This window comes from Lissotriton helveticus, chromosome 5_1 (assembly GCF_964261635.1).
Source record: "Lissotriton helveticus chromosome 5_1, aLisHel1.1, whole genome shotgun sequence".
NCBI lineage: Eukaryota > Metazoa > Chordata > Amphibia > Caudata > Salamandridae > Lissotriton > Lissotriton helveticus.
In genome coordinates, this window is record NC_136065.1 from 1,967,679,493 (window position 1) to 1,967,707,302 (window position 27,810).

Genomic DNA, 27,810 nt, shown 5'->3' on the forward strand with positions numbered 1-27,810 from the left:
CGGCGCACACAGCACACATGAAGGATCCGACACCCGACACCCTACACTCCCTCCGGTTAAGTCAACAACTCCACACTGCCCACCTGAGGAAGAGGGCCCAAGAGCACATAACCGCTACAGCGCAGACAGTATATGATGTGGGGGACAAGGCCAGTAAGCTCCTGGCCTGGCTGGAAAAGAAGGGGGGAGGAGCCAGGAGTATATTGCAACTGGCAGACAGGGATGGAGAGCTGCACACGCGACCAGCGGTGATAGTAGACCTACTGGCGGATCACTTTCAGGGGGTGTATACCCCTGAAAATAAGGTCACGACGGAGATGGCGGAGGCAGCGTTGCGTGATGTGCCGACACCAACCTTGTCACAAGACGCTGTGGATGACCTTGAATCCGACTTCACAGTGGAGGAAGTCCAGGGAGCCATAAACATGATACACTCAGGGAAAGCAGTGGGCCCCAACGGTGTCCCGATTGAATGGTGCAAAGAGATGTCGGATACGCTAAGCCCGCACCTGTTAGCTATGTACAAAGACAGTCTGGCTGAGGGGGTGATGCCCCATGATCAACGACAGGACATCATTGTGGCGATCCCGAAACCTGGCAAACCGCCAGAGGACTGCGGTTCCTACCGCCCGATCTCACTCCTCAATATAGAGGCTAAAATATTAGCAAAACTCCTAGCCACCAGGTTGATGCCACACCTCGCCCAGCTCATTCACCCGGACCAATCAGGCTTCATGCCACATAGAAGCACGGCTTTGAACCTCCGGCGAGTCCATAGTGCAGTGGCCCGCGCATCACTGTTGACTGCACCGACGGCCATTCTATCCTTGGATGCTAGGATGGCATTTGATATGGTGGAATGGGGCTATCTTCTTGCGGTACTGGCTCATATGGGCTTTGGCCCCAAGTATATAGCCTGGGTGCGACTTCTATATACCGATCCAGTGGCACGAGTGACGGCGAATGGACATATCTCCCGTGAGATACCTCTGAGCAGAGGGACGAGGCAGGGATGCCCGCTCTCGCCATTACTCTTTGCATTAGCCCTTGAACCGCTGGCGGTGATACTTAGGGCCACGACAATGCTACGGGGGATCGTGTGGGGAGATGGCTGGGAGGACAGAGTTTCCCTATACGCTGATGATATGTTAATATACCTCACGGACCCCGACGACGGGATCCCAGCACTACTGGCACTTTGTGAGGCGCACGGGCGGACATCGGGCTATAGGATAAACTGGACCAAGTCTGTCATATACGTGCTGAGGGGTCCCTCCCCCACACTACCGGCTGACTGCCCCTTACTAACGGCGGGCTCCTCCTTTAAATATCTGGGTATACACGTCACGCGTGACACTACAGTTTTTTACGCGAAAAACTTACTGCCTCCATTGATTAGACTGAAAGGAGACGTCAGACACTGGAAGACCCTTCCACTGACGTTGTTAGGTAGAGCGGCGCTATTCAAAATGCTAGCGCTGCCTCGATTCCTGTATGTATTGGAGAATGCCCCTAGCGTAGTGCCGGCAGGATATATCCGACAGGTGACAGCAGTGGTGAACAGCCTGCTATGGGACGAGCACCCTCCCCGAATAGCGCATGTAAAGCTCACGAGAGGCTGGTACGATGGAGGGAAAGCTCTGCCTCACCTGCAACTGTATTATTGGGCGGCGCAACTGAAAGTCGTTAATCAATGGCTTCATGCCCCGCAGGACGACCCTGCTTACATGGCGGACAGACATCAACTAGGAATGCCGGGTTTGCTTGCGCCGCTGTATCATAGAGGGAAGGCGAATAAGCTCCTAGGGCCGACCAAACACACAGTGACTCTCTGGCATAGCGCGCAGGCGAAGCTTAAATGGAAGGGAGTCATAACGAGAATGACGCCCTTATGGGACACCAGGGCGCTTGGTAGCCTGAGACAGTCCAAAGGGTTTGATGCATGGGATACCATAGGGATATCAACAGTAGGAGACATGTGGGCGTAGGGTGGTGTGGTCCCATTTACACAACTACAACAGACCTATCAACTAGGCCCCACCGAAACATATCGCTATATCCAATTTCGACACGCACTCATGGCAGTAATACCAGCGGGGACTACGATACCGGAGTCGTCGCCGTTGGAAGACAGACTGCTAACAGATTTTATGCACACGGGCGCCACCTCCCTCACATACCGTAAGATATTACATAACCTGCCGAACCCCTTACTCGAATTGCGAGAGAAATGGGTAGGAGAGTTGGGGGACATGGACGAAACTGAATGGAATGAGGCGCTAGCTTCCCCCAGAGAGGCGGGCATCTCGGCAAGGTTCCGTCTGGTCCAACTGAAGGTCCTACACCGCATATACTTCACTAGGACAACTTTACATAACCTGCACAGAACTGATAATCCGCACTGTCTGAGGGGATGTGGTGGGGAGGGTACCTTCCTACACACACTCTGGGAGTGCCCGAAAATTGCAGACTACTGGAGGCGTATAGTGCGTACCATCTCGCAGACGCTTGCCACGACACTGGTGCCAAAACCCCGTATGGCCCTACTACACATATGGGGACCGACAGACATCACACGCCAGGGGAGGATATGGACGACGGTGGGTTGCATGGTAGCGAAGCGGGATATAGCACAAAAGTGGGGGGTAGCGGGGACACCTACACTAGATCAGTGGTGCAAGAACATGGACATGATTATGGTAACTGAAAGGGCGGTGTATAAAAAGAGGGCTAACCCGCGCAAATGGAATGCAGTCTGGACACCCTGGAATAAATACCGGGGAGACATATGTGACCCTCTAACGGAAGATGAGGTGGATAGTTCAGATGGGGAGGAATCGGATGAATGAAGGTGATGAATGGGGGCGCAGGTGTCTCCTTAGCGACCTTGAATGATGGGACAGTCTCCTGAAAGGACGTACTTGCACACGGATCTAACATGAAGGACGGAGCGGGAACACAGGTGCACAGGTCATATGTACTGGGCAGAGCGATAGGTTGTAATTCACTATACTGTATCAAAGGTTTTAGTTTGGTTCATAAAATACAAAAGTGAGTCACCGATACGTAATATTGATATTTCTTTGACTGTATAGAGTACTCCGATACCGTTGCTGCCGGACCGCTGGTTGTCGGCTGAATAGCTGTGTACCATAACGCATGACTATGAATAGAAATGGAGCCGGCCTCCGGGTTGTAGGCGAAATGATTGTAACAATGTCAAAGGTTAATAAAACTCTTACGAACAAAAAAAAAAAAAAAACAAAAAAAAAAAAGAACAGGAATCAAAAACGGAGAGCAAGACGCCGACGCTGCAATAAACGCAAAGCCAAACAACAAGAAAAAGATGAACAAAAAGTGGCAACGCAGATAACGGCGAGTGATGCTGATTCAAGCACAATAATTCATCTGTCAGATACAGAGCGTAGCAATGATGAAACCAGAACTTTGTCACTTGGATTATCGTACAGCCCACAGGCGAATTTTGAATATGCTAACACAAGAATTGATGTATACAAGTTTGTGCGTAAACTTAAGCTGCGCAAATACCACACAATGCGAGGGGCCAACATAGAAACTCAAGCGACTGCACAAATACCAACTAGAGACTATCTCAATGAACTATCAACAAAGGATGGAATGTTACTTAGTGACTTGGAGGAACTGCATGCTGAAAGCAATACGAGCACACAAATATTCCAGCATGTGGAACTAGAAATAAGAGAAAGTGTACGTATGCCATTCAAGCCCAAATTAACATTTTGCCCCATTATGCCGAGAGACAATTTAGACCTGTTTAATGAAAAGGTCACAAGGGAATTAAAATCGCTCTATTATAAAACAACGCACTCAGCGAGGAAATTTAACAAGCAAAATAATGAGTATCACAAACGGGTGAAGAAATTACAAGCGCAAAAGAAGATTATTATTCGCCTGTCTGATAAAGGGGGTAACATCGTACTGTGCCATATGAAATGTATATGGAGGAAGCACTGAACCAACTGAACAACAGAGATTGCTATAAACTAAGTAACCCACAACAAGTTAACACAGCACGCAATAAATTCCATGGAAAACTTGTAGCATGGAAGTCAGCAGGTTTAATTTCTAAGGATGAATTAAAAATTTTGAAAAATGACCAACCGAAAATTCCAGCTATTTATTTTATCCCAAAAGTTCAAAAATGCATTACCAAGCCTCCTGGTAGGCACATCATATCGGGAACACAGGTCACACTCAGTTAAAGTACATCAACAATTTGGCGAAAAAGTGGGGGGCACCAATGCAAAAAGGGGCACTTTCCTACACATGGTCACTGTTTCAGCGAGTTCTTAAAGTGCATTTTAGGACAACAAATCCTATGTAGATAAATGAACCTATTTAAAGAAACATTGTGTTGCAGCATCTGCATAGCACTTCATAACCTCCAGGAAGAGGTAAAGCACAGCGCTTGTCAATGGGTATGAGATCGTCATTTCAGTGTCTATGGTTAAAAGGAAAGAATGTTGACTGTAGTATTATATCCTATTTGGGTGATGTAGGAGCCTTCCGGTAAAAGAAAGCAAACACGGAGTGCGAAATTAAGTACATGGGGATAAGATATGGATCAGAGTTGCAGACTTTAGATTGGGGACCGAGGCTAGAGTCCCAGCGTCGGCTCAATATCCTGTGATTCCGGGCAAAACACAAACTTCCTATGCCTAACTAAAACTAAACGAATGTGAACTTGTGTAATGCAACTGGCGCTCTTGCAAAGCTCTCCAATACCTTTGGGTCAAGTGAACAAGTTACTTACCTTAGGTAACGCTTTTTCTGGTGGATAGAGTACTTGCCTGTGGATTCCTCACCTTGTGAATATTCCCTGCGCAGCAGCCATTCGGAAATTTTTTGTAGCTCTCTACGCCGACTAGGTCATGGACGACGTCACAGAGGGTATGACTCCGCTCGCGCCCCCTGACGTCACTGGATCCATAACAGGGCCTCGTCAGCGTGATGACTTCAGTTCCGCCCCTTTTTTCCATTTCCCCGAGGCACACGGACGGACTGACATAAGCAAGTATAGTATACAAAATACACAGTATTTGAACCAACACACAGTGTGAAAACAATTTAAAAGTTAAAAAACAATTAAACATTTCCATTGTAAACTACAACATAAATACTTGCTGGTATAGAAGATCAGACAACGGGGAGGCGGATGGGTCAGTGAGGAATCCACAGGCAGATACTGTATCCACCAGAAAAAGCGTTACCGAAGGTAAGTAACTTGTTCTTCTGATGGATACATCTGCCAGTGGATTCCTCACTTTGTGAATAGAATCCCACAGTAGTCCCCACTCCCGGAAGAGGGTGTCCACTCCTCTATACCAGAAAATCTTGGAGGACAGAACGCGCAAAATGGCCGTCCCTCCTCACTTCGGAATCTAAGCAGTAATGCTTCGCGTAAGTGTGGAGGGAGGCCCAAGTTGCCACTCTGCAAATGTCCTCTACAGGTACACCTCTAGACAAAGCCGATGTTGAAGATGTTGCCCTAGTAGGAGTAGTTTCTTACCTGTAACTCCAGTTCTGTAGTAGGGGTATCTCTGTTATAGTCCTAATCTAGTGAATAGTCCCGCCCATGTGCATGGACCCAGGAGCAATCAAAAATAATCTCTTAAATTGTCCTCAGTGCAGTCCTGCATAGACACTTAAGAGAAAATTAAAGACAATAATGCAGCCTATACCTGTAAGGCTACAGAGTCCAGTACTTCAGCTAGAAATGCAAAGGATATTCCACCATCACATTAAACACAGTCTGTTAAGTTTCACCCATAGACAAACTTCCCCTTCACAGAATCCTTGGAATGATAGAGAGGAAGGGATGGACAGACAAGCCCCAATAGGCTGCCATTATGTGTCTGGAAAAGGGATACCGTGCCTTTAAGGAACTCTCCAGAGACCCTCGGTATCCCATGATGCACAGCAAACTCCTTTTACTTTCAGTTCTTTTTGAAGGTGTATAAAGAAAGGCCTGTAGCATAGATTACAGTACCATATTCTCCACCGGGGAGGAGGGCGGGCGCTTATGACTATAACAGAGATACCCTTACTACAGAACTGGAGTTACAGGTAAGAAACTACTCCTTCTGTAGTAGGGGATCTCTGTGTATAGTCCTAATCTAGTGAATAGAATGGCAAGCCCATCCCAACAATCTAACCGGCTGTTGAGAAAAAGACAACACCACTACTGTGCAAACAGAATTCTTAACTAAGTCTGCCCAACCTGAGCATCTGCTCGGTCATCAGAGTCCAGACAGTAATGCTTAGCAAAGGTATGGACAGACTTCCACGTGGCAGCCCTGCAGATCTCTGCAATAGGAACATTACGTAGCAAAGCCGTTGTTGCCGCTTTGTCCCTGGTGGAATGAGCCTTAGGCTTACCTCCCAAGGTCTTATTCGCCTTCTGGTAACATAACTGGATACAGGACACAATCCATCTAGAAATGGATTGCTTCGAGGTAGCAAGACCAGTCCTGACCGACCCATAGTTGACAAACAATTGGTCTGACCTACAAATGTCCTTGGTCTTATCCAAGTAGAATTTCAACACCCTTCTGACATCCAGGGAATGGAGAGACCTTTCCGCTGGAGTGGAAGGATTCTGGAAAAACGTAGGTAAAGTTATAGTCTGATTAACATGAAAATCAGATATCACCTTAGGAAGGAACTTAGGGTGAGTACGCATCACAACCTTAGCAGCATGAAAAACAGTGTAAGGTTCCTGGCAACACAGTGCCTGAATTTCACTCACTCTGCGGGCCGATGTAGTGGCCACGAGGAACGCCGCCTTCCACGACAGGTGCTGCAGTGAAGCCTTGTGAATATGCTAGAAAGGTTCCTTCATCAACCTGGACAGCACCACGTTCAGCTCCCACGATGGCGAAGGACGCCGAACAGGAGGGAACATCTTCTTCAATCCTTCCAAAAAATCCTTTATCACAGGAATCCGGAAGAAGGACGTCTGCGAAGGACATTTCCTGTATGCAGTCAATGCTGCGAGGTGAACCTTAATGGAAGAGAAATTAAGTCCAGACTGAGCTAAATGCAGAAGTTATGGAAGGATGACATCCTCCTTGCAGGTCGTCGGATTATAGTTCTTAGACGTGCACCAGATGCAGAATCTCTTCCACTTGTAAGCGTAAGAAGTCCTAGTGGAAGGCCTCTTAGCCTCCTTCAATATGTCCATGCAATCCTCAGGAAGATTCAAGTGGCCATATTGCCCTATCTCAGGAGCTATGCCGCAAACTCAACGATGAGAGGTTGGGGTGCACAATCTGCCCCCCGAACTTTGTGAGAAGGTCCGGCCGACACGGCAGCCGCCGGAGAGGCAGGAGCGACCGGGGAAGCAGGTCCATGAACCACCACTGCCAGGGCCATTCCAGAGCAATGAGGATCATCTGCGCTCTGGACTGGGACCGCTTGATGAGAACTGCCGGAATCAGGGGAATTGGTGGAAAAGCATACAGAAAGCTGTTGGACCAGCTGATCCATAACGCGTTCCCCTGAGTCCCCAGCTAGTAATACCTTGAGGCGAAGTCGCAGCATTTTCTGTTTTTGGCGGTGGCGAACAGATCTACGTCTGGAGTGCCCCACATGGCGAAGATGTCGTCGAGCACCTCGGCGTTTATGACCTACTCGTGGTTTTCATGGATCAACCTGCTGAGGGCGTCTGCTTAAACATTCTGCACACCTGGCAGATGAGTCGCCGTTATCGTCAGTCCTCTGGCTGCCAGCCAGTGCCAGATAGCCTGCGCTTCCTGTGACAGTGTGCGCGATCTTGAGCCCCCCTGCTTGTTGAGATAATACATTGTGGTCGTATTGTCCGCCTGCACAAGCAAGGAGTTGGTCTGGAAGGACAGATGAAAGGCCTTCAGTGCCAAGTGAACAGCTGAGTTCCAGGAAATTGATGTGATATGTGGACTCTGCCGGAGACCACGTTCCCTGGATCTGTAGATGGTCTGAGTGTGCTACCCAGCCCTGGAGAGACGCATCCGTCACGATAGTTTGAGTGGGGATGTCCTTGTGGAAAGGATCCCCTCTGAGGAGATTCTCTGCTGAGCACCACCATCTCGGGGACTGTTGGGCATTGACGAGACAACTGGCTCCTGTCGTCCCAGCACCCTTTCCTCTGGTCCCACTGATCCTCCAAGCATTCCTGCAGCGGTCTCATGTGGAGGTTCACATGTGGAGTGAGGAAGATGCAAGAGGCCATCGACCACAGTAGAGAAGACACCGTCCTCCCTGTTTTAGATGGAGCAGCTATGAGAGCCTGAGCCTTCCGAAGGATCGATAAGCGTCTCTCCTCCGAAGGAGACGCGCTTGCTGACAGCGTATCGATGGAAGCTCCCAAGTACTGCAGGCACTGGACAGGAATCGGGACAGACTTGGACAAGTTTATGTGCAACCCTAGCTGGTTCAACAGAACAGTCGTCTTGTTGAAGTGCAGTTGCGCTTCCTGGAAGGTGGAGGCTTTGATCAACCAGTCGTCCAGGTACGGGTAGACAAACACCTTGTTCTTTCGCAGGTGCGCTGTCACCATTCCCATGCTTTTCGAAAATGTCCTGGGTGCAGACTTCAGTCCGAACGGTAGTACGGTGTACTGATAGTGATTGATGCCGACGAGGAAGCGCAGGAACTTCCGGTGTTTCTGTGCAATGGGCACATGGAAGTACGCATCTTGCAGATCTATCGCGCAAAGCCAGTCTCCCCTTTGTAGCTGAGGATAGATCTGATGCAAAGACAGCATGCAAAACTTTTCCCTGTGAATCTATTTGTTTGCTTGCCGCAAATCCAGAATGGGCCTGAACTCGTTCTTGTCCTTCTTCTGTACTAGGAAGAAACGTGAGTAAAGGCCCTTTCCCCTCTGAGACAGAGGGACGTCTTCTATCGCCCTTTTTCTTAACAGGGTATCGGCCTCCGTCTGAAGCTCGTGCAGTCAGAACTGCGAGCAAACCGGTGGAATTGCTGGAGGCGGGCTGGTGAAACGAAGACTGTATCCATTGCAAACAATATTCAGCACCCACTTGTCCTGAGTAATTTTTCTCCACTGTGCCAAGTAATGTTGGATGCTTCCCCCCACCGGAGCGGGTAACGGACGAGGGGGAAGTAGCACCTCAGGGCCTACACCCGGCTGGGCCTTCGGGCGTCGAGGAGGACTGCTGGCCGCCTCTGTCGCTTCTGGAAAGGCCGCCTCTGGTACTGCGACTGCTGATGTTGCTGCTGGCCAGTTTGACAACCTTGCCCTCTGCCCTGGGCACCATAACGCCTCTGGAAGGGGCGGAAAGTCTTCTTCTGCTCCTTCGGCTTCTCTAACCCGACAGCTGCCAGGGTTTCGGCCTCCGCCTTCATGCGGGCCATCTCCTCATCAGCGTGTTTTCCAAACAATGTCGCTCCAGAGAACGGCAGGTTGACGACCCTCTGCTGGGCCTCTGGTTTTAGCAACCTCAGGCGCAACCAGGCATGACGTCTCAAATTTATCCCGTGGCAGTAGCCATGGGCAGCCAAGAGCGAGGAATCCGCCACCGCACTGATCACTTGATTGGACACCGTCATGCCCTCGTTGATGATCTCCTGAAAATCCTCCCTCTTGTCCCTAGGGAGATGCTCCAAAAACTGCTGTAGGGAATCCCACAACGATCGGTCGTATCGCCCCAGGAGAGCCGTGGCACTAGCGGCTTTCATAGACGTAGCAGCCGTACCGCAGACCTTACGACCCGCAGAATCCATCTGTTTACTCTCTTTATCCGGTGGTACCGTGGATGATGGAGCAGTAGCGTGTTGTTTCCTGGCGGCCGTGACGATCACAGAATCTGGGGCCGGGTCCGATTCGAGAAAAGGCCGAATCCGAGTCTGGAGGTCTATATTTCTTCTGCAGCCTGGAGGGGGCGGATCTTGTGGACGCCGGTGTCAGGAAAAGTTCCATCGCCGGTTCCTCCAGCCCCGGCACCAAGGGCAATAGGGGTAGAGACAGCTGCCGCTTATGGCGAGTCTCGAAGATCACTGATATTGAAGGCGTGGGCACCGTCAGGGTAATACCCAGCTTCGCCGCCCCTCGCTATAGCACCTCTTGAAAGGACACACTATCGTCCACTGGCAACATTCTCGTGTGGGGGGAATCTGACAGAGTGGGCGAATACCCCCTGAGCACTGGACGAATCCGTATGACGGGATCTCAATTGATCTCGTCTGTGACTCCGCCAGGACCTTGTAGATGAACGACGGTCACTCCTAGAGCGGCATCTTCGTCTGGATCGCGACCTGGATCGTGACCTGGACCTCCGAGGTCGTGGACAATCCACCGGCCTAATAGGGGGTGGAAGCTGCGGCGGTAGAGCCAGAGTCTTCGGCTGCGGCGTACCCTTAGGTGGTGATGGAAAGCGCGGCAGCGAGACGGACTTTGGAGGAGGCCATGCTGGAAGAGGCAGAGGGCGATGAGGAGTGGGACTCTTCGGCGGCAACGGAGGAGGCGTAAGCGACCTCGGCCGAGAAGGTGAGTAGGTTTGAGAGTACTCCGAGTTGGAGGATCTAACTACTCTTCTTCTTTGCAGGTCTCCACGATGAAGTCCTAGAAGCAGACCTTCTAGTAGACGAACGCCGGCGCCACCGCGACCGGGGGCTCGTGGAAGCAGAGGACAAGCTGACCACCGAGCCTAGGGACGCCGTTCTTGCCCTGGATCGCCTCCCAGAGGTTGACTTCTCCTTTTCTAGACGTTGACCTCTTCCTCGACGTCTATTGCCTCAACGTCGACACATCCCTAGACGGCGATCTCCTTTTTCTCGACGTCGAGCGGCGAGTAGACCTCGACGGCGAGTGGCAGTGTCGCCTCGACGGCGAGCGCCGGTGCCTGGAACCGTCACGACATCGATGATTCCTCGACGTTGATGTAGTTCTCGACGTCGACCTCGTCCAAGGTCTCGACGACAGCCCCTTCGATGTCGAACGACGATGCCGCTTCGACCCAGAGCCCTGGGTCGACGGGGAGCACACGGTGGTCAATCCTCTCGACGCCGACGTCGATGGACGACGGAGAAATGTGCCGTTTTCTGGCCTTCTCTTGACTGGGGAGCCCCCCAGAGGCTGCAGAACGGGCAGAGGACTCAGATCCAGCCCTCCCATGCCCAGACCCACCTTGATCTTGAAGTTTCCTCAGCTCCAGGTCTTGGAGCCGGATCTTCTCGCTCTCGCTCCTGGTCCTCTTGGAAAAGGACTGACACATATCACAATCTTCAGGGACATTGGATGAAGGGAGACAGAGGATACACACTCTGTGGACGTCCGATTTGGCCTTCTTCCTGGCACACTCAGGGCATCTGTCGAACAATACAGGCATTTGACAGAGATAAGGTGGAAAAACTGGCAAAAAACCCCAGCAAATGGAAGGAGTAGGTAGACGTCGAGTGAAACTCTAAACACTTGAAAAGTGTAAAAAAATTAGAATTAAACCCAAAAAGGGAGAGTTCAATGCTCCAGGGTCCTGCTAGCAGGAGCCGGAAAAAAGAACTGAAAGTAAAAAGAGTTTGCTGTGCATCATGGGATACCGAGGGTCTCTGGAGAGTTCCTTAAAGGCACGGTATCCCTTTTCCAGACACATAATGGCAGCCTATGGGGGCTTGTCTGTCCATCCCTTCCTCTCTATCATTCCAAGGAATTGTGAAAGGGAAGTTTCTCTATGGGTGAAACTTAACAGACTGTGTTTAATATGATGTTGGTGGAATATCCTTTGCATTTCTAGATGAAGAACAGGACAGTGTAGCCTTACAGGTATAGGCTGCATTATTGTCTTTAATTTTCTCTTAAGTGTCTATGCAGGACTGCACTGAGGACAATTAAAGAGATTATTTTTGATTGCTCCGGGGTCCAAGCACATGGGCGGGACTATTCACTAGATTATGACTATACACAGAGATCTTAAACACAAGTGTGGAGGGTCAAGCGGAATATTTAAAGACCTGACTACTCACTCCCCATATTCTAGATATATAACACACAAAAGGGTAGAACAGGTCTAAGGGTGGTGTGTTTCTATACAAGCGACTGAGAAACAGTTGGATCTATGTGTAGGTGAAAAAAGACTGTTAGGTCACTAGGTTTGGATAAATCCCATCAGCCCACCCATTTGGCGGTTTGTCATCATATGGGACAGGATAAACATCCAAAACCTAACCGGTCTTATAGTACCGGGATAAAATGGTTCCTCAACATAATGGTGTTCTTAAGGTGCAGTGCTCAAGTGATAGTGTGGGTTCAAATGACTACTAGGACCAGGGATGTTTCCAAAAAGAAGTCTAAGTGTCAACAGTTTAAAAACACGCCGGGTAGTGAAAATTGATACTACCCCACGGCGCTAGGCAAGATGGTCGACATGTTTCAGCCTGATGGGGAACTACCCCGGCTTTCTTCAGGACCTTTCGTATTTAGTTGCTACTGCCGCTAATAGTGATAAGTGATATGAGGAACAAAAGTGTATGTGCTTATAAGGAGTCACATATCTACCAGGAACCTTGCTTTGCAATGTTTACTGGAGGAAGACAGGCAAGACTTCTTCCTGGGGAGACAAAAGATGACACAACAAAACAGAATAAGGTCACCCTCATACACCCGCATGAATACACAGACAAAGTACAGTAAAACACACCTGCGTAAACAGACTGGCTGGGCATGGTAGATGATTCGCACTTACTATGTCCTTTTTCTACACTGTAGAGCGGGGCCTCATTTTCCCGAGCGGTTGCCGGGTGAGGTCGTCACCCACACAAAGCTGGGTGAGTATCACCATGAGGAAATGCCTCTGTGTGATGTAGCTATTAGGCTTGATAATGCGGAACAGAGTCTGTTTACGCAGGTGTGTTTTACTGTACTTTGTCTGTGTATTCATGCGGGTGTATGAGGGTGACCTTATTCTGTTTTGTTGTGTCATCTTTTGTCTCCCCAGGAAGAAGTCTTGCCTGTCTTCCTCCAGTAAACATTGCAAAGCAAGGTTCCTGGTAGATATGTGACTCCTTATAAGCACATACACTTTTGTTCCTCATATCACTTATCACTATTAGCGGCAGTAGCAACTAAATACGAAAGGTCCTGAAGAAAGCCGGGGTAGTTCCCCATCAGGCTGAAACATGTCGACCATCTTGCCTAGCGCCGTGGGGTAGTATCAATTTTCACTACCCGGCGTGTTTTTAAACTGTTGACACTTAGACTTCTTTTTGGAAACATCCCTGGTCCTAGTAGTCATTTGAACCCACACTATCACTTGAGCACTGCACCTTAAGAACACCATTATGTTGAGGAACCATTTTATCCCGGTACTATAAGACCGGTTAGGTTTTGGATGTTTATCCTGTCCCATATGATGACAAACCGCCAAATGGGTGGGCTGATGGGATTTATCCAAACCTAGTGACCTAACAGTCTTTTTTCACCTACACATAGATCCAACTGTTTCTCAGTCGCTTGTATAGAAACACACCACCCTTAGACCTGTTCTACCCTTTTGTGTGTTATATACACAGAGATCCCCCTACTACAGAAGAGTGAGCTCTTTACCTTCTGGAGGTTCCTTACCAGCCAGGGTGTAGCAGATCTTAATGCAGAAGATAATCCATCTTGAAAGTATGCGCTTGTGCACCGCTCTTCCTTTCTTGCAGCCAGCAAATCCCACAAAGAGCTGGTGGTCCATACAATAGTCTTTAGTTCTATCGATATAAAGGCTCACCGCCCTCTTAGGGTCCAGACGGTGAAGCTGCTCCTCCTCCTTGGGAGGGTGAGGGGGAGGATAGAAGGTAGGAAGGGTAATTGTCTGCCCCAGATGGAAGGGAGTTACCACCTTAGGCAGAAAAGCAGCCCTGGTCCTGAGTACCATTCTTTCAGCATGAATGGTCAAGAATGGGGGTTTTGAACTAAGAGCTTGAAGCTCACTTACCCCCCTTACCGAGGTAATAGCTACAAGAAAAACAGTCTTAAAAGACAATAGCCTCATGGGACACTTGTGCAATGGTTCAAAAGGCGTACCCATCAAGAAGGTTAAGACAAGGTTTAAGTCCTATTGAGGCACAATAAGAGGAGTAGGAGGGAATTTGTTGGCAAGTCCCTTAATGAAACGCAACACCACGGATGACTTAAACAAAGATGGCTGGTCCGGCAAACAAAGGAATGCTGACAATGCCGAAAGATAACCTTTTACCGTAGCCACAGCAAAACCCTGCTGGACCAGAGATAAAGCAAACTGAAGAATGTTGGATAAACGAGCCTTTAAAGGGTCAATAGACTTTTCCCCACACCAATGGACAAATTTAGACCACCTATAAGGAATAGATAGATTTGGTGGAGAGACGTCTGGCGGACAAAATAACGTCCACCACATCAGGAGGAAGGGAAAAAGAATTCAGGTTGCCCCGTTCAATCTCCAGGCATGAAGGTGTAAGCTCAGGAGGTGGGGGTGTAGAACTTACCCCTGCGAGAGGAGGTCTGCCCTGAGAGGGAGACTGAGCAGAGGGCACGAGGAGAGGTGGAGAAGATCTGTGTACCACACACTTCTTGGCCAATCCGGGGCGATCAATATGACTTGGGCCCGGTCTTGGCGAATCTTCCCCAGAACCCGAGAAATCAAGGATATGGGAGGAAATGCGTAAAGGAGTTTTGAGTCCCATCTCAACTGAAACGCGTCCCCCAAAGCTCCCTGCATCGGATACTGGAGACTACAGAATGCCGGGCAGTGAGCTTTCTCGTGAGTGGCAAACAGGTCTACCCGAGGAGTTCCCCACGTCCGAAAGACGTGACGAACCACCTCCGGATGAAGCCTCCACAGAGAACTGCCGACAGACTGTCTGCATGTACGTTCAGAACTCCGGCCAAATGATTTGCCATCATACAAATCTGATGGTCCTGAACCCAGGACCAAAGACGCAGAGCCTCTCTGCAGAGACACTGCGACCCTACTCCTCCCTGCTTGTTGAGATATCACATCGCGGTAGTGTTGTCCGTTAGGACTTGAATCGACTGATCGGGAAGGGAGGAAGGCCTTGAGCGCCAAACATATCGCCCGTAACTCTAGAAGGTTGATGTGAAGCAACCTTTCCTCAGGAGACCATAGACCCTTGACCTCCAGATCACCCAGATGAACAACCCACCCTAGAGTGGATGCATCCGTTATCACTGTGGCAACCGATGGAGGCAGATGGAAGGGCTTTCCTTGAGACAGATTGCCCTCCACGCTCCACCAAGACAGATCCGCTGCAGCTTCTCTGGAGATCCTCACTGACTCCTAAGATCTCTGTTGTATTGATACCACTGCCTACCGAGGCACCACTGGAGCACCCTCATGTGCCAGCGTGCATGGTTGACCAGCAGAATGCAGGAAGCAAACAGACCGAGCAGACGAAGGACCTTCAGGACTGGAACAACCGCTCCGTTGAAAAACAAAGGAATAATTTCCTCAATGTCGAGAATCCTCGGAGGGGGAGGGAATGCCCGACACACAGTAGTGTCCAGTACTGCCCCTATGAACAGGTTACTCTGTGAGGGCACCTGGTGAGACATGGGTACATTTATCAAAAAACCCAATTGGTACAACAGCTGGGTTGTCACCTGCAAATGATGAAGCACCTTCTCTGGAGACTCTGCTTTGAGAAGCCAGTTGTCCAGATAGGGGAAAATTGGCATCCCCAATCTTCTGAGATGGGCTGCCACCCCTGCCATCACCTTCGTGAAGACTCGAGGTACAGTAGTAAGTCCAAACGGGAGAACCGCAAACTGATAGTGCTGCGAGCCCACCGTGAAACGGAGAGACTTCCTGTGCGACTTCAGGATAGGAATGTTAAAGTACTCATCCTGCAAGTCGATCGACACCATCCGGTCCTCTTGCTGCAGCGCCTGAAGAACCTGCGTAAGGGTGAGCATCTTGAACTTCTCTTGTTCCAGAAAAAGATTCAAGCTCCTGAGATCTAGGATTGGACGTAAACTGCCATCCTTCTTGGGAATCAGGAAATACCGGGAGTAGCACCCCTGACCACATTGCGGCTCGGGAACCACCTCTATCGCACCTTTCTTTAATAATGTTAGGACTTCCTCCTGCAGGAGAAAGAGATGTTCTTCCAAGCAGGCCCCTTGGCAAGGAGGGTAATTTGGAGGGAATTCCCAAAAGGGAAGAGCATACCAATTCTCTACAAGATTGAGAACCCAAAGGTCTGTAGTGACAGATTCCCAATCTTGCAGAAAATGAGTAAGCGGACCCCCTACAGGACCAACATGATCCAGAATGGGGAATCTAGGGCAGCTTTGCTGCGATGATAGGAGGGATAGGTAGAGGAAGAGGAGGAGGGTGGACGGCCTCGGGGACGACCTCTACTTTTACCTCTATACGATTTGTATGGAGTATTCTGTTGTTGCTGCTACGGATGAGGCTGGCCATATGAACCAAAGGACGACCTCCCAAATCCTCTGTATTTTCGGTAAGAGCCTCTAGGTTGAGCTTGCAAGCCAAGAGATTTAGCTGTTGCCTTGCTGTCTTTAAATCCCTCTAAGGCAGCGTCCGCTTTCTTACCAAAGAGTCCTGAACCATCAAAAGTAGGTCCAACAGAGTAGCTTGAACATCTGTTGAAAAATCCGTAGACTTAAACCAAGCACTCCTTCTAGTAGCCACTGAAGGACCCCTGATCCTTGCCACCGAGTCAGCTGTGTCTAGTCCACTCTGAATGACTTGACGTGCAGCAGCCTGCGTATCGTGTAAAACCTCCTCAAAAATCTTCCTGTCTTCCTCAGACAGCTTAGGCAGCAACTGTTTGGATGAGTCCATCAAAGCATAGATGTATCTACCCATCAAACATGTAGCATTCGTTGATTTCAATGCCATGCTTGCAGAGGAGAATACCTTCTTGGCAGAATGATCAAGGCTCTTTGATTCCCTGTCAGCTGGAACTTGAGGGAATGCTCTTGAAGATCTCTTTGGGCATGCAGCCTGAACTACTAAGCTCTCTGGAGAAGGATGAGCTGATAAAAACTCTGGGTCACCAGGAGCCACCCTATATCTTCTTGCTATAGACCTGGAAACTGCAGGCGCAGAATGAGGCTTTCGCCAAACCTCCAGTACAGGTTCAAGAATTGCCTCATTGAAAGGCAAAAGGGGCTCAACAACTGAGGAAGGTGAATGGAGAACTTCCGTTAATAAATTTGACTTAAACTCAATAGTAGGGAGTTGAATGTCCAATAATTCAGCTGCCTTTTTAACAACCACATGATACGGTGCTACATCTTTTGAAGGAGCATCAGAATCAGGAGAAAAGTCACATTCACGAGAAATGTCCAGGCCGCTGGCCTCTCCCAATTCAGCAAAGCACTCATCTGAATCATGCAGTTCACCTTCTTCCCTTTCCTCACGATATCTTTCCTCTTCTAAAACCGTCTGGGCCTCTCTCCTCGATCTTATCCGCAGCACAGGCGTCGATGGATCCACACTCTGATTCGGAGCCGGCATCGTGCATGGATCCGACGGCGCCACTTGCGCCGAACAAGGCCGAACAGAAGGCGCCGTTGAAGATGGAAACAGCGTCGGAGCCCTCGGCGCCGGGAAACTCCAAGATGGCGCCGTTGGAAGGACCGGCATGAAAGGGGCCTGGGCACAGGCTTGAGGAACCCCCAAATTGAAAGCTAATGGACCCTTGGAACCCGCACGTGCACCAGAGGGGTACATAGCCCTGTGAAAGACTTCATACATGGCATTAAGGTAATGCGATGGGTCTTGTCCTGGAACTGGAAATGGAGGGTAAGCACCCGGGACCTACTCCGAAGCAGGTGTTCCTGAATTCGGGCCAGCCGGCGCCGATGTGGGAACTTCTTCTGGAGTTACCTCCTCTTCTGGCACATGGAGTTCTTGCTCTTGAGCCAGAGAATAGACCGAATTCGGTGACTGAGCCGTCGTCGGTGATCGACGCGGAGAGGCTTCAGGCGAAGCCAACTTTTCTGGTGAAGCCGGAATCAATAACCAAGGAAACATATAATCTTTTCTGTGACGTCGAGGTAGATCTCGGCACAGCTTCTTTATCAAATCGATGTCTTGAAGAGTGCTTCTTTTTCTTATGTTTCTTCGCTTCGAGTATCCCGATGTCGACTTCGAGCCCGACCTCGACTCGGTACGAGACCACGATCTCGACCTCCTCCTACCTCTCTTCTTTTCCTTCCTCATTTTGGCCATAAAAAGCTTCGCCTCTCTCTCTTTCAACGCCTTTGGATTAATCTTCCTGCAGCATGGACATCCATCGACGTCATGGTCGGAAGACAAGCACCAAACACAATCTTCGTGCGGGTCAGTGATGGACATCTGTTTACCGCACTCCCTGCAGGGCTTAAAACCAGATTTCCTCGTAGACATCTTCGAAGGAAACAAGAGAAACACAGCAGAACAGCTAGATATACAAAGTAACTACGGAGAGTCCCAAAAAACTGTTGGCGTCGACGGCGTGGAAAAAAGGGAACTGACGTCATCACGCCGATGAGGCCCTATTATGGAGCCAGTGACGTCAGCGGGGTCGCAAGTGGAGTCGTACCCTCTGTGACGTCGTCCATGACCTCGTCGGCGTAGAGAGCTACAACAAATTTCCGAATGGCTGCTGCGCAGGGAATATTCACAAGGTGAGGAATCACAAGGTGAGGAATTCACTGGCAGATGTATCCATCAGAACTGCACTATACAAAACTCCCACACAAAAAAACATAAAAAAAGACAAATGTGTTTTTCTCAACCAATCGAAGTCAATGTTTCTGCCTTTGCAGGCCTGGCAAAGGAATTCTGTTATATAATACAAAAAGGGGCACCTTCAGCGGACAATATTTAGTGGGGTCCAGTGTACTAGTCCAACGAACTGAAAGCAACACAGGGTACAAAGTTCCCCAAAGGGAGTGAAAGGACAACGAGGTATGTGTTGTGAAGTGGAGAGTATCTGCACAGGGAACTAGGGGGTTCCCTTGTTGGAACTAGAAAGCCTCACACACCCAGCAAGCTAGATGTCATGCTTCATCACTGGCCTTCTGCTCCTCGTCAGACTGGCTCTGCAATGTCTGACGGGCACCTTATAGGTGCTCTTTGTCGGAGTTCTTCTGTTCCGGCCAGTTGGTGAGTGCGTGTGAGGGGTTCAGAAAACCTGTGTAGTCGTGTGGGAGTGGTGAATTAAAACAAGGTGAAACAGTCCACAATGACCTTTATTGATGCGACTGGTTCCCTTAGTTAAAAAGTGGGAGGGGAGATAGAGAGACAGGAAAGGTAGTGGCTAGCTATCTCGACCCTCTAGTGAGGTCGACATGTTTCTTGCCTAACGGGCAATTCTTCAGGACCTATAGTGACAGTACTACACAGTGAACAAATTGTGAGAGAGGAAAAGAAAAACTACAACCTCACTAGGTCGGTAATTGGCAGGCTTAAGGTCCTACTCTGGTATGATGACCCTAAAGGGATAAAAAGAACATATTCAGGGTAATGTTGGCAGGAGGCCAGGGTCAACAGACTCCACATAAAACACACATATACATAATTACGATAGTTGAACCCGCCACACGGATAGCGTGAGCGGTCAACAGCGGTTGCACCCCCAGGTTTTTGGACCCCAATGGTAGCCCAAAGACTGATTGTAATACAGAGTTGCATCAGTACGGGAAAAGGGAGTGCAGCCTAATAAAATGACGAAGACAAAAACAGCCAAAGTAAATACAATAGGTGGGCTCTTACCCTAGGGAAACCCGATCGGGCCTCACAGACTGTTCCTGTGGGACCTGCACGGTCTGGTTTAGGTACCTGTAAAGAAGGGTAAGATCTAGAGGGTACCATCTGTAGGCAGGTGTAGGAGCCAAAGAGGTATTGCGTCGAGTCCAGACAGGCCGGGTGGTCAAAGGCAAGTATCAATGTCCCAACCACTCGGGAATGTTGCAGAGGAAAAAGAAGCTGGACCTTGTGCGCAGATTCACTTAGACCAGCGCAAGCATACAGAGAGATGGCCCGGATGAACATGTTTCAGGCCGCGCTAATGCAGCAGGCAAAGCCGTCCCCCCACTCTGCAAAACACCATAAGGGATGCGTGCTTAGGAGCGAAGGCTGTAGTCCTGTGCCGCGCTATTGGGCCGCCCATACAAAGTAAACAACTATGAATATCACTCCGCTGGTCCACTGAATAAGACCGGGTACAGATATTTCCGGCGAGCAATCTTTGAAGGGGTTTAGAGAAGTCAACACAAGTAAAGACTTTCCCGCGTCTGACTCGCGGGCAAACCGAGAGACCAAGTATCCACAAGAACACAACAATCAGTGCTTACCTTGGCGGCGTGCGGTCATCGCCTCTCACACCTACCCCCACAACACACGCGACAATCGGTGTATGGAACAGCTGGTGCCGGGTGTGCGGAAACCCCAGCGTTAAATGTGCAGCGCGTTCAATCCGCCGAGAGGACGTCGTTAGTGGGCGTGGTTGGTGACGTCAGTCCGAGCGCATGCGTCTCGGCAGTATGGAAGTGTGCAATTGCAAACACTCACCAGCGTAGAAGAAAATATTGCGCTTAGTGGCGGCCATATTGGAATGAGCACTACTGTAGTATGCCACAGGGAATACGGTCACTTGGATTGGTAACGTGAAGGAATTGGTTATATGGCTCATGTTTTGGTGAATACAGAGTGTTGAGACCAATGTGAACCCAGCAGTAACCAATATCTGTCCCGTGGCATCAAAGGTAACATCGGTACCCATGGTATAAAAATATACTAGAAAGCTGTCAGGGTACCTATGGGACTATAAAGTGGATGTCGTTGGTGGGCGAGGATGGTGGCGTCAGCCTCGATAGTAAGGAAGTGTGCAATTTGAACACTCACCCAAGAGGAGTAAAGTGATGCACTTCGTGGCGGCCATATTGGAAATAGCATTTCTACAACTTGCTACAGGGAATGAGGTCACACGGATCAGTAGCGTAATGGAAATGGTGACATGGCTCATATATATGTGTATACAGAGTAGTGAGACCAATGTGACCCCGGGAGCAACCCATCTCTGTCATATGGCAGCAAGGGCAACACAGGTACCCATACTACAGACATAGTAAAATTGGTTTGAAGAGAAACCAAGGTGCCTGAGGGATTAGGATGTTGAAGGGAATAATGAAACAAATGGTAAGTTCGTGTACATTATCCTCAGGTGAATTGAGGTAGGGGCTAGCAGGTATACCCAAACCAACTCTATCTGGATAGGGAGGACCAAGGGACTGCATCATTAAGACCAACACTGTCCAAGCGTAGGCGGTGCACCCAACGTTGTTCGATCCTGAAGAGGGCTTGTTGAGTAATGGCCGGGTGGGATTCCAGTACTAGCCATTTAATGCTGTCTGGTTGGAGGGAATGTGTGGTATAGTGCTCATACAGTCTCGTGTGAGTTTTGGAACACCGGATGTTACTTTTGTGTTCCATTATCCTGAGTTTCACCTGTCTCATCGTCATCCCCACATAATATGTGCCGCAGGGGCAGATGAGTAGGTAGATGCACTTGTTACTATTACAGTTGGTGTGTTTGCGGAGGTGCCAAGTGAAGGTGTCGGTCAACCTCACCTCTTTGTACTGTATAGTCTGGGGGCACACAGCGCAGCCGCCGCATTGGTAATGACCAACTACTGGTGGAAGCCTCCACAGTATACTTTGGCTGCTAGTATTTTGTTTATTCGGCCGTGTGTGTATCACTGTATCTGTAAGGTTAGATGTCCTCCTGAAAGCAAAACGGGGTTTTGGGATGTTTAGGTCACCCGTGTTCAGTATGTTCCAGTGTTTGTTAAGGTTTTTTTTAATGAAAGCTGAGTTTTTAGTAAAGCAGGTGACACAGGTAATGATGTCCTCAGGTTCCTTATTGTGCGTTTCTAATAAGGCCTCTTTGAGCTGGCCATCCTCTAGGAAGAGTCTCGGGACGATATTGTAGATCACTGTCCATGGGGCGATGATGACAGAGTACCTAAGGGCCAACATAGCCCCACAGGGACTGATTGTTAATATCGTCCCGAGACTCTTCCTAGAGGATGGCCAGTTCAAAGGAGATTGGTGTCAGGTCTCTTGGAAGTGTACTAAGGACTTATTATTTCTGATTGTTAAAACTGCTAAGAGACTAGCAGATGCCCTTCTGATCAAAATCACAGCCATGGAGACAACCATAAGAGGGACCCTTACCAAAACTATTTTTTCCAACAAACTAGCGGAGATTAATCAAGAAATTACTGATAATCAAGCATTCTTGCTTAACCCCTTCCATGCTGGTGACGAACCCCAGCCGTCACGCTCCACGGTGCTCGTGTGCTGATGACGGCTGGGGTTCGTCACGGCCCCGCCCTATTCGTTCGTCAGCCGCACACGGGGGGAATCGCGGCCGCACGGAAGGGGTTAAGCAAAAAATGACTAAACTCCAAAAAGACCTGGACAAATGCGATAAAGAGAAGGTATACCCCTATCTCAAAGATGGGTACACTAATAAGAAAAACAGCTATTCCTCGGACGAAGGTTCAGACAATAGCAACCGGAGGGGCTCCTCTGGTAGGGACTCCAGTGGGAGTTACACGCCCAACAACAACCGCAACCAAAAAACTGCTAAAAAGAAGTAAACAAACTTACAATTTCACTTTTTGGTGTGTACCATCAAAAACTATGCACTTGTGGAACAGGTGGGGGGTAACGCATACAAACGGCACTTACTGCTTCTTGGCCTTACCGTGGCCAAGAGAGATGTGGCTAGAGCCTGGAAGGACCCCAGGGCTCCCCCAGTGGGAGTGTGGAAAAAGGGGTTGGATCACTGTATGGGGCTGGAGCGTCCGGTGTTTGAGGCCCGCGGCTGTTTCAAGAAACACTATAAAATTTGGAAAAGGTGGGCGGACTACAGGGGACTATGGCTGGAGCCGCCAGTACATCACGATATTGATGCTGTACAGGTACTCTTAGATCCTGAGTGAGGGAGAGTATACCTTAAATGATTCATAATTGTTTTCCTTCTTAGGAATCGGTGGACATCGTGCAAGGGGTTGGGGTGGGATCCGGGAGGGAGGAATTCTGGGGGGGCAGGGGGGCAGGAGAGTTGTGGTAACTGTTATTTTGAATTATTGTATCAATTGCTTTCAGTGCATTCTGCTTTTATGCTCACGGCTAATCCGGTGGTCGGAGTACTGTGTTTTTCTTGCAATCTCTCTCGAAGAAAATAATAAAATTTTGTTCTGAAAAAAAAAACTATGCACTTGAATGGTCTGCTATTACTCAGCCATGATGTAGTGGCGGGCATGAGTGCCACAACTAATTAATCCAGGCACATACCGCCATAGGATCACAGGATACCTGGCTGCAACACATCATGCGCTTCATTCCACAATGGTTCCCCCTGAAACCAGATCACATTTAATCCACATGGATACATTAGTAGGCTGCACTCAATGTCTGAGAATCTCAATAGAGTATTTTTTACAGGTTTAACACTTCACCACATTGAGAAGATAAACAAAGTCAGAGGCGGTCTCATCTTTCGGCAAACCAGGGTGAAAAGGATGAAAGTGAAGGAGATTTATATATTCCTCTATGGATATTTGTATACAACTTGTGACAAGCACCTGGGATTCAAAACTGAAGCTAAGAAACGTGCAGACATGATATGATGGTGGACTTACCAGTACATCACAGCCATTTTCGACAGGTCCAGCTCAAGGGACTGCACTGCTAAGTACATTTTTGTCTTTAGTTTGCTTGAGAAAATAGAAAAAAGATGAAATACAAGTTAACAGGTTCTCACCAAAACAAAACAATACAAAGAATAAATAAAATATTGTTATATAAAGAAATGTATTACAAATGTTTACGCTTATTTCCACTACAGGTACTAAATAATGCATAAAGCAGATGCACACGCCCTATTGTCAGAGACGTACATTCGCAGATTTGTTCAAAAAACCAAAATCTAGAACATTTAATTATGCAACAAAACGAATGAAATGCATACTTGTCTCCAGGTAGTTTGTACAGGTTAACAAGTCCCTTCAAGTGTTGTGAGAATTCTTCAAAATTCTTTTCTCTGAAAAGGAGAAAAACAGAAGGAATATCATTTAAAACACGCCAGTGCCCGAACTGTGAACACAAACGACATTAGAAGGCAGATACAGAAAGGAAGAATTCTTTGTGTGCTAGAGTTCCTAGAAAAGAGGTAACTTTTTTAAATAGATGACACTGATCACATGATTTGGTTAGCCCCATCATATTCCACGCAGACTAAAAAACAAGCCCATGTGCAGCACTATCCCTTAGGGGTCTCCTCAGAATCCACTGAATAGTTGCCAGCTCTGTATAATAGAGTTACTATGTAGGAACAATATGCTAAAGCATTCAAAAAATTTTTTTTTACCACTTGAGAATTCTCTGTAGTGTGAAAAGGACACAGGAAAGCACTGCACTTTCCTCAACCCATTAATACTTCTCAATCAACCCGAGCTGTCATTTGTTTTAGAGAAAACCTAAATGTTTAAGAAGTCGAGAAAAGAAGTCAATTGAGCACACTACCAACTCTGACAAAAACATATTTAATTTTGCTTAGGGGGTTTTAAACAACTTTCTAGATGTCAAAAAGAAGCACATCTTGCTTGCCTCAATTGCTGCACAAGCTCCGGACAGCTCTGAAAAAGATAAAGGCAAAAATCAGTAAATAAAATAAAGAATTGGAATATCTTGAAATGTCTCGTTTGAATCTTAGTTTATTGGAAGAGTAGCACTCATCCCCATTAATTGCTTAAAAATTTGGCTAAGCACCTAGCAATAATCACACTCCTATACGATGGCAAAGTGGTTTAGAGAGAAAAAAATGACTTTCTCCACATACATATGAAACCACAGCTAGACGAGGCCATGTTTACTAACGCCATGATCCCTTTACATCTGAGGACTCCAACAAGAAACCACAAAACTTTACTAGCCCTCAAGATATGTACACTGGATACTCGGTCCTTGTATGCTGGATGAACTTACCACTGGCGTTTCTCCATGATGAGCTACTTTGACGTCGCAGAGCAGGCCAGCAGGATCCAGTTGGACTTCCACATAGAACATGTCAGAGGTGATATAACATTCCGTACCATTAGCACTGAGATGGGAACTGAGCCTTAAACAAGAACAATAAAGAACTATTACAATAAATGCCTGCTAGATTTTCACCACTGTCTAATGTCAGCAACCAAACCCTGTGTGTCTTTCACATTGCTAGACCCTCAGGCAGTCAACCAGGTGATATAAGACAGGGGTTTACCTTATCCTGTGCTTCAAAGAACCTTGCATTGTAGTGGGGTTTTGGTAGTTGCCATGAATGGCTATTGCTTCCATAGGCGAAATCTGCATCAAACCGGTTGAGCATTAGCATCCATCAGTCTTGTACAGTATATGATGAGGAAACTTTACAGAGGCACTCCTCTTACTATTAATAAAATGCTACCACTTTTCATCACAGAACAATCTCTGTCTGGAGGATAAAATATGCAACACCACACTAGGTCATTTGTTCACTGCCCCAACTCTACCATCCATAGCACAGAAATGAAAAAGACTCCTGTCAAACACGCAATTTCTCTGGTGCAAATGAGAAGTAATTCAGGGCCAATGAAACAAGCACTGGCATAGCCAATAGGTCTCGCCTTTGGGACCTTATACGTGTTTGGCAGAAGCTGAAGAGGTGACTGGCTGGTGCCTCAGTAAGGCAGGCCAGACATAGGACCGCCCCTCGCCCAGCCCTCCAGACAACACAGTCTACAGGCTTACCTGTCTACACTGCTGCTTTGGAATCGGTGTCTAGTCAGATACCCGAGCTTGGGGGAGCGTGTGTGTGTGGGGGGGAGGGGGGGGGGAGGGATTGCAGCAGAGCTTTGACACACTTGGGTAGACCCATGTGCATCCTTCGAACAATCCAGGTATCCGCCCGTGCACCAACAACCATGTATTCATTAAACCATCCTGTTAATCACTTATTTAATCATTTGTGCATTCATTTAACCACCCCTGCACCAGCATTATCCACCTAAGCATCCATTACCCATCCATGCATCAATTGAAGTCAAGAACATACGTGCAGCCCGTGTTTAATTTCTGTTTTGCTGTTTTCCGCTATGTAATATACATTAACGGAGCTGTGTGAGGTCTCAGTTGTTTCGGTCTGCCAACACTGCAGTCCAAGGCTGAGGGGCCTTGGCGGCGGCCTGTGGTTTCCCTGTGATGGTGGTGCTGCATGATGCCGATTAGAACTGAGGTGATTGGTCGGGCTAGGATGGACTTTCATCGGGGCTGGTGAGATCTCTCGTAGAATGGCGGGGTGGGGTGGGGTCAGCGCTGTTGAGAAGTTAGAATATTTTTAGTTCCCTTGTCCCGGGAAGGGGTGGGGGGGGGGGGGGGGAGTTGAGGGGGTGGGTGGGTGAATAGTTAGAAAGGATTAAACAAATAGTGCCTTCAGCTTACTGTCTGCGGGGCCCAGTTATGTGTGCATGCCAGGTGTAAGGGCCAAGATGTTTCAAAACACAGCACATTCCAAGGAAGCTCTTTTGGTTTTCTTGAGTTTAAAATAAAAGTTTCACTTTTAGTACATGTCTCATATTAGCTGTGGCCGCCTGCCAGCTTGGAGCCGAGCAGGATTCGGACTTCTCCCAAGGGTGACGGGAGGTCTAAATGTGTGCAGGAGGGGTGTAGGGGAGCATAGAGAACAACGCGAGATGAGCTTGGTGAGGGGAAGAGTGAAGAGAGTCATAGTGGTAAGATGTAGAGCTGAAAGTGAAGGGAGGTGCTAAGGGACTGCAGTAGAGCGGAGTACGGACGGTAATATTGACATTAGGTCGGAGGAGGGAGGGGTTATGGGGACGGATAGGCAAGCATGTTGCATGCAAAGGGAGGGTTGGTTAAGAAGGATGGCTCGAGAGAGGAGCGGGCCGGGTGATGCGGGCATGGACGTTGGCAGCTTCTTTTCTATACTTACCTTTTGCAATCTTAGATCCGGCCAGAGGAAGGAGTGGAGGGGTTCTCTGCCAGGATCCCGCGGTACTGGCTTTGATGTGTGTCCACTGGGAGGGAACCCGAGGAGTTTTGCAGAAGATGAGCCACTGTGGATGTCACTTGCATTGTAAGGAGGGGCTGGGGCAGAGTCAATCAGAGGTGCAGCTTGGCACCGAGTTAAAAGGCTATGTGTTGTATACTATGTTTTATCTAGTTGACCTAGCCGTCTATGAGTTGAAAGGCCATATAGTGTAAACAATCTTTGACCCAGCCGTATTTGTGATTTACGGACGAACGGAAAAGGTCGCATAGCATAAAAAACAAATTATAATAAATAAACACAAATAAAAATTTAAAAAAGCGATGTAAAAAAAGAGAAAGGGATTCAAATAAAGAAGCAATCGCGCCACGTTAGGGGCAGGAAGCAGGAGATCAGAAGAGAGTCAAAGTGCGGCGTGCCCTCCAGTTCTAAGGCCATGTGTTTTAAACAATCTTTCACAGAGCCATATTTGAGATTTACGCAGCTCAAACTAAAAAAGGCCACAAAGCACAAAAAAAATACAAAAAAATAACAGATTGAGGGAAAGGGACTTGCACTCTTCACAATAAATAATAAACATAGAAAAAGGAAATTAATGTGGGACAAAGCACACAGTTAATGTTTCTAACAGGGACCAGACACACACAGAGTTTCCCTTGCGGGAGCGAGCAGCGGCGCCATGTGTTTTGAAAGCACAACCAAGATAATTGAAAACAGATGGCGCCGCTGCTCGCTCTC

The 27,810-nt window shown here is 48.4% G+C and overlaps 1 protein-coding gene across 2 annotated transcripts in view; it reads right to left on the reverse strand.

Moving 5' to 3' along the window:
• The window catches only part of MED1 (mediator complex subunit 1), a 546,545-nt gene that overhangs the window by 381,114 nt on the left and 137,621 nt on the right, over window positions 1-27,810 (reverse strand). For both annotated transcript variants that reach the window (XM_078645645.1, XM_078645646.1), the window contains exons 6-9: window positions 25,032-25,164; window positions 24,654-24,682; window positions 24,016-24,087; window positions 23,687-23,761 (exon numbers count right to left, since the gene is read on the reverse strand). In XM_078645645.1, coding sequence (XP_078501771.1) covers window positions 23,687-23,761; window positions 24,016-24,087; window positions 24,654-24,682; window positions 25,032-25,164 — 309 coding nt within the window. The remainder of the gene's footprint in view (window positions 1-23,686; window positions 23,762-24,015; window positions 24,088-24,653; window positions 24,683-25,031; window positions 25,165-27,810) is intronic.